Source organism: Oncorhynchus mykiss, chromosome 12 (assembly GCF_013265735.2).
Source record: "Oncorhynchus mykiss isolate Arlee chromosome 12, USDA_OmykA_1.1, whole genome shotgun sequence".
NCBI lineage: Eukaryota > Metazoa > Chordata > Actinopteri > Salmoniformes > Salmonidae > Oncorhynchus > Oncorhynchus mykiss.
In genome coordinates, this window is record NC_048576.1 from 53719776 (window position 1) to 53727062 (window position 7287).

General features: G+C 42.3%; 1 protein-coding gene across 2 annotated transcripts in view; it reads right to left on the minus strand.

Moving 5' to 3' along the window:
- The window catches only part of rad50 (RAD50 homolog, double strand break repair protein), a 50692-nt gene that overhangs the window by 18875 nt on the left and 24530 nt on the right, over window positions 1–7287 (minus strand). For both annotated transcript variants that reach the window (XM_036937789.1, XM_036937790.1), the window contains exons 16-20: window positions 4038–4164; window positions 1238–1431; window positions 911–1021; window positions 260–352; window positions 56–169 (exon numbers count right to left, since the gene is read on the minus strand). In XM_036937789.1, the coding sequence (XP_036793684.1) occupies window positions 56–169; window positions 260–352; window positions 911–1021; window positions 1238–1431; window positions 4038–4164 (639 nt within the window). The remainder of the gene's footprint in view (window positions 1–55; window positions 170–259; window positions 353–910; window positions 1022–1237; window positions 1432–4037; window positions 4165–7287) is intronic.

A 7287-nucleotide genomic window follows, 5' to 3' on the forward strand; every position in this document is an offset into this window, starting at 1 on the left:
AGAAAAAGGAGAGACAGACATAATTAGGGAAAAGATATATGCCATCTGAGCTCACCTTCTGAGTGTCTATGTCTTGCCTGATGTTTCCACTGTCTTTGTTAATCTTCTCCCGTTGCTTCTCTGCCTCATGGACCTGAGTGTTGGTCTCTCGGAGCTCCCCCTCTTTTTGCTTCAAAAGAAACGCATGACAAAATGTGTCAAAAGAAATTGAGACAATGCTTATTGACAGGATAAGGAACAAAACCAAACCAATTATTACCTCTTTGTAATCATCCTTGCCCTCTTCTGTGTATCCGGTAATCTCTCTTTCAAAGGCGGCCATGCTTTTAACTTTGTCTTTGATGCTATTTATCTGGGATGGAGGGAATGAACAGGTGGTTAGAAGTGCTACTTTGAAATAAATAATAACCATCTCGGCATGATTGAGACATGGTATGCAATTAAACCTGTTCCCAGACACTTCCGTGAAGAGTGTGAAGAGTCTGGTGGACCAACACGTCAAACTTGGCCTTTGTTAGCCAATAGAGAAATACCGGGAAAAATTCCTGCCGCATAGGCATTAGTTTAATCTACCAACCAATCATCTCCCACAACACCTCCCCCCTAACCCTCCCCATACGCGAGCACACCACAAGTACAGCGGCATGCCTCGCAGTTGTGCGATGTCACTCAAATTAAATAACATACTTTGTTCACTATGGTCACACTCACTATGGCCAACTTTGAATCGTTGATGTACCGGGCTTATATGCGCAATAGCCTGGGGACGAGGTTAGTAGGCGAGAGACATGAAGTGACTGGAGAAACACTGTTATCAGACTTAATATGCAGTCCTCCATTAGCACTTTGAAAGTATTAGCAAGAAATGTTGGACAGTTAAATAATTCAAACGAGAAAGAGGTGGTGGTACCTTCTCTTGTCCCTCCTCCTGCCTCTGCTTCCTGCGCTCCATCAAATCCAGCCTCTCCTGCTGCAGCTTCTCCAGGGTGGTGGCCAGAGGGGACACCTGCTCCTTAGCTTCCTGAACACAGGGAGGAGATATCGCTTTATCAGTGTATCAAGGTTACACCATGACCTTCTCTTATTACTAAGACTACAAAACATCACAGCCAATACAAAAGAAAACATGTTATAACCGTCAAACCACCTGCTGCTAGACAGTTCTACCAACACTGAGGTTTAAGTATGATTCCAGATAGTTCCCTCAGACAGGTCACTGCTCTGAGTGGAGTTTTACCTTGATCTCTCTGTGCAGAGCCTGAATCTCAGTGGTGAACTCCACACACTGCTCCTCCAGCTGCTGCTGCTTCTGCATGTTACTGGAGATCTGCAGCTTCTCCGCCCGGGTCTCGTTCATGCTGCTCTTCAGGCTCTGGATCTGCTCCTGCTGGTCCTGGATCAGTTTACGCTTCAGCTCCATCTTGCTGGAAGCTGCAATGAATCAAATAACATTGGAATTCATAGTAATACAGTGTAAGGGTGGAATAGATAGGTACAGTGAGGGAAAAAAGTATTTGATCCCCTGCTGATTTTGTACGTTTGCACACTGACAAAGAAATGATCCGTCTATAATTTTAATGGTAGGTTTATTTGAACAGTGAGAGACAGAATAACAACAAAATCCAGAAAAACGCATGTCAAAAATGTTATATATTGATTTGCATTTTAATGGGGAAAATAAGTATTTGTACCCCTCTCAATCAGAAAGATTTCTGGCTCCTAGGTGTCTTTTATACAGGTAACGAGATGAGATTAGGAGCACACTCTTAAAGGGAGTGCTCCTAATCTCAGTTTGTTACCTGTATAAAAGACACCTGTCCACAGAAGCAATCAATCAGATTCCAAACTCTCCACCCTGGCCAAGACCAAAGAGTTGTGTAGGTCTCCAAAGAGAGACCTACACAAGGCTGGAAATGGACCAAGACCATCGCCAAGCAGCTGGGTGAGAAGGTGACAACAGTTGGTGCAATTATTCGCAAATGGAAGAAACACAAAATAACTCTCAATCTCCCTCGGCCTGGGGCTCCATGCAAGATCTCAATTGGTAACACACTATGCCATGAAGGACTGAAATCCTGCAGCGCCCGCAAGGTCCCCCTGCTCAAGAAAGCACATATACATGCCCATCTGAAGTCTGCCAATGAACATCTGAATGATTCAGAGGACAACTGGGTGAAAAGTGGAGCTCTTTGGCATCAACTTAACTCACCGTGTTTGGAGGAGGAATGATGCCTATGACCACCAAGAACACCATCAAACATGGAGGTGGAAACATTATGCTTTGGGGGTGTTTTTCTGCTAAGGGGACAGGACAACTTCACCGCATCAAAGAGATGATGGACGGGGCCTTGTACCGTTAAATATTGGGTGAGAACCGCCTTCCCTCAGCCAGGGCATTGAAAATGGGTCGTGGATGGGTATTCCATAATGACAATGACCCAAAACACACAGCCAAGGCAACAAAGGAGTGGCTCAAGAAGAAGCACATTAAGGTCCTGGAGTGGCCTAGCCAGTCTCCAGACCTTAATCCCATAGAAAATCTGTAGAGGGAGCTGAAGGTTCGAGTTGCCAAACGTCAACCTTGAAACCTTAATGACTTGGAGAAGATCTGCAAAGAAGAGTGGGACAAAATCCCTCCTGAGATGTGTGCAAACCTGGTGGCCAACTACAAGAAACGTCTGACCTGGTGATTGCCAACAAGGGGTTTGCCACCAAGTACTAAGTCATGTTTTGCAGAGAGGTCAAATACTTATTTCCCCCATTAAAATGCAAATCTTTATTTATTAAGATTTTTGACATGTGTTATTCTGGATTTTTTTGTTGTTATTCTGTCTCTCACTGTTCAAATAAACCTACCATTAAAATTATAGTCTGATCATTTATTTGTCAGTGGGCAAATGTACAAAATCAGCAGAGGATCAAATACTTTTTCCCCCTCACTGTATATCATAATATGTAACACACAGGATATGAACCCGGGTCTCCCACGTGAGCAACCAACGTCTTAGACCAAGAGCTTTTGAAGTTAACAGGCAACTCACGACAGCTACATTCACCCCCATTTGAACTCCTCCCCCACGAGAGACCACCCCACATTGGGCGCCAATGTAACACGCGGGATATGAACCCGGGTCTCCTGCAGGAACAACCAAATTTCAGTGGTGTAAAATACTTGAAAGTACGACTTAAGTAGTTTTTTGGGTGTATCTGTACTTTACTATTTATATATGTTTTTTACAACTTATACTTCACTACATTCCTAAAGAAAATCATGTACTTTTTAATCGATACATTTTCCCTGACACCCAAAAGCAGTCCTTACATTTTGAATGCTTAGCCGGACAGGAAAATGGTTAAATTCACACACTTCAAGAGAACATCCCTGGTCATCCCTACTGCCACTGATCTGGTGGACTCACTAAACACACATGCTTAATTTTAAAATTATGTCTGAGTGTTGGAGTGTGCCCTTGGCTATCAGTAAATTTAAAAAATGAAGGAAATGGTGACGTCTGGTTTGCTTAATATAAGACATTTGAAATGATTTATACTTTTACTTTTGAAATTAAGTATATTTTAGCAATTATATTTACTTTTGATATTTAAAACCAAATACTTTTATAACTCAAATAGTATTTTACTGGGCGACTTTCACTTGAGTCATTTCCTATTAAGGTATCTTTACGTTTACTCAAGTATGACAATTTGGTACTTGTTCCACAATTGCTGAAGTCTTAGACTAAGAAGTAATTCCCTCTTGGGCCGAAGGCAAACACTGGTTTTGAAGATTGCACGGGGGGCTACTTCATCACGTGACCATGACCGACTGATGTCCGCTTCACCTACACCGAATTGATCTATAGGCTACTGTATGTCATCATAGATGTAATATGTACATGAAGGAACAACAATTCCCTTCACTAACAGCTACAGTAGATTTACTATAAGGAAATCCAACTTCGTCTGGCATTTTACAGTTGCTCAACAGGTCTTGCGGAGGAGGCCCCAGTGTAACATTATCCCCAGGCAGGTCGTACTTGTGTCCAGGCGATGCTGGGTCTCCTGTTTCTCCTGGTTGACCTGCTGAATGGTGCGGCTCAGGTCCACTCCCTGCAGCTTGGCAGCTTGCTGGGCTATCTTCCTCTCCACATCCTTCAGGTCCAGCTAGAGACCAAGGACACACACACAGACAGAGGAGGTTACCACAACAGTCAAGGATGGAATGAACGAGGGTAAAGAGAGATGCATAGAAAGAAACTAGGGATGGCCATTTGAAATGATTTCGCTATTTGAATAGTCCCCCCCCAGTAGTCGAGATGTATTAACTTTTTTTAAAAACTAAAAATGGGGACTTGCTTGCGTGACTCGGGAGAGCCGGTGCGCTGCTTGTTGCAGCAGAAGGGTGGGGGAGCGGCGGGAGAGGAGCAGGTGTGTGTGTTGCATGGACGTAGACAGAGGGAGATGAAGTAGTCAAACCGAATTGCGCTAGTTAGAACAAGTTGTTGCTGCCATAGGTTATGTATCATACCATCTGGTAGTGCCTTGTCTTGACCACATCAGATTGATGTAAAGAAGCTAGCTAGCTACAGTAGCCAGCTAAGTTAGCAGTACGTCTTTCATTTTTAAATGGGACGCACTCATAAAAATGGTCATAAAACTGTTATTTTATTAAAATGTCAAATGGGTCTATCCTTGTAGGCTATATAGCAATGTCACATATGTATTATTTTATACAAAGCCTTTTCATTGTTAAAGGTGCAATATGCAGTAGTGCTGAGCAATTAGTGCAATACATGGTTTTCGATTGAAGTTATATTTTTTGCTTTACATGAAATGTATTATGAAATAATGACAATTATCTTATAGCTTTTTAAATGGAAATTCCAAAGCCAAAAATAGTGAACATCCAATAAGGACTGGGCAGTATACAGTATTTTACAGGTTTGGGTTTTTGCTTTACCTTCTATAATGATATTCAAATGTTTGGTTTGTTTAATGTGATACGCTGTGTAACATCTATTTTTATAGCTTACTCCGCTACTTGAGTCATCTCTCTCCACTCTCCATACTGTTTTCCACACAGACCAAGCCCCACCCCCTGGCACTCAAGGAGCGCATTTGTTGTTACTCGACCACGAGACGCTTGCTTTCAGTCTGCGTGGTCAATGCACCACATGCAACAATGTTGATGACTACAATGCGGTTTCCACTTTGCTTCTTAATATAAATCCACAAGTGTAGCTAGCAAGCTGGCTAGCAAGCTAATAAATAGACTGAGACAGACTAAACATAGCTAGCTATACAGCGTGATGATTGATTGTGTAGGCCTAAATCAGCATGTTTGTGCAACAATATCAATATCAAAAAGGAATTATAAAAAATATTTAACTAGGCAAGCCAGTTAAGAACAAATTCTTATTTACAACATGACAAAACTGGGTCAATTGTGTGCCGCCCTATGGGCCTCCCAATCAAGGACTGTAGTGATAACTCTTGCACTGAGATGCAGTGCCTTAGACCACTGTGCCACTCAGGAGCCCTGGAAGCCTGAATATGTTAGCTACATGAAGTAGCTAAGATTTTTTTTTTTTTTTTTTTTACATAGCCAAAGATTATAGGGTCCCCTAGGAAACCCTGACCAACACGTTGGTTCCTACCCTGTCACAACAACTCCTCCCTGGCATTTTCATTCGTTGTAATGTCAAACACTGTATTCAAAGTGCCCACTGCTATATAGATTTTTTTACACCTTTTTCTCCTCAATTTCATGGTATCCAATTGGTAGTTAAAGTCTTGTCCTATCACTGCAACTCCTGTACAGATTCGGGAGAGGCGACGGTCGAGAGCCATGCGTCCTCTGAAACACAACCCTGCCAAGCCGTACTGCTTCTTGACACACTGCTCGCTTAACCCGGAAGCCGGCCGCACCAATATATCGGAGGAAACACCGTACACCTGCCGACCAAAGTCAGCGTGCATGCGCCTGGCCCGCCACAAGGAGTCGCTAGAGTGCGACAAGGACATCCTGGCCGGGCAAACCCTACCCTAACCCAGACGACGCTGGTCCAATTGTGCGCTGTCTAATAGGTCTCCCGGTCTTGGCAGGCTGCGACACCGCCTGGGATCAAATCTGGGTCTGTAGTGACGGCTCTAGCACTGCAAAGCAGTGCCTTAGTCCGCTGCGATGCAGTGCCTTAGTCCGCTGTGCCACTTGAGGCCGGACCACTTATCTTCTAACTATAGAATTAGAAATCATAATTTTTTCCATAATTCCAACAGTTCACCCAAGTGTTTAGATCTAAATGGCAATTGCAACAAATCGGTTAAAAATAAGTTCTAGATTCTTTCCCCATATTGTTCAGCCCTATGAGGCAGTTTGGAAATTATCTCAAATGAGTGCAGGAAAATTGATGAAGGCAGAATTTTGTTGTATACCATTCAATTAAATGTCAACCAATCAGAATGGAGAAAGACCCCTTGAAATACTGTGATATTATATTAAGGGCCATATCACCCAGCCCTACATTCAATTGCCAAAACATTGAAAATATTCCATCGTCTCTGTCAGGCCCACATAGGTAGACATCAATAGAAAAATAGGAAATTACCATGAATTTCTCTTTTCTTCAATTTTGTATATTACTTATCCTTTTTAATTCCTTAAAGTCATCATGTCATCTATGCTCAAGCAGTAGCAGCCAGATAACGTCTCTGTACTTCCCACACGGTTCTGTCTTTAGTCATCCTATTTCACTAGACTAGCTGCAGAGCTGTCTAACGAAATCATTTTACTAGTTCATCAAATAGAAAGCATACTTTCATGAACTATCTAGGCCTGAGCCGGAAAAAACAGGCGTAACAGATTCCGGTCATTGGAGTCAATTACCACATTTCTGCTCTGAACTAGGTTGAATATTTGCTTAATGAAAACAACTCCTTTCAGCCCAAAAAAATCAGAGCATAAATGGAATTCCAAGTAATTTAACCAACTTTGGTCAATTAGTGGATTTTATAAGCACAAGAAAATATATAGAAATTGCTGCCATTTACTAAAATTCTTATATTTGCTTTGTCAAACTGAAATGAGGCAATGTATACACTAAGTGTACAAAAATAATATATCCTAATATTGAGTTGCACCCCCTATGAACCTCTGAACAGCCTCAATTTGTCAGGGCATAGATTATGTGTCGAAAGCCTTCCACAGTGTTGGCTGCCCACAGTTGTGTCAAGATGACTGGATGTCCTTTGGGTGGTGGACCATTATTGATACACACGGGACAATTG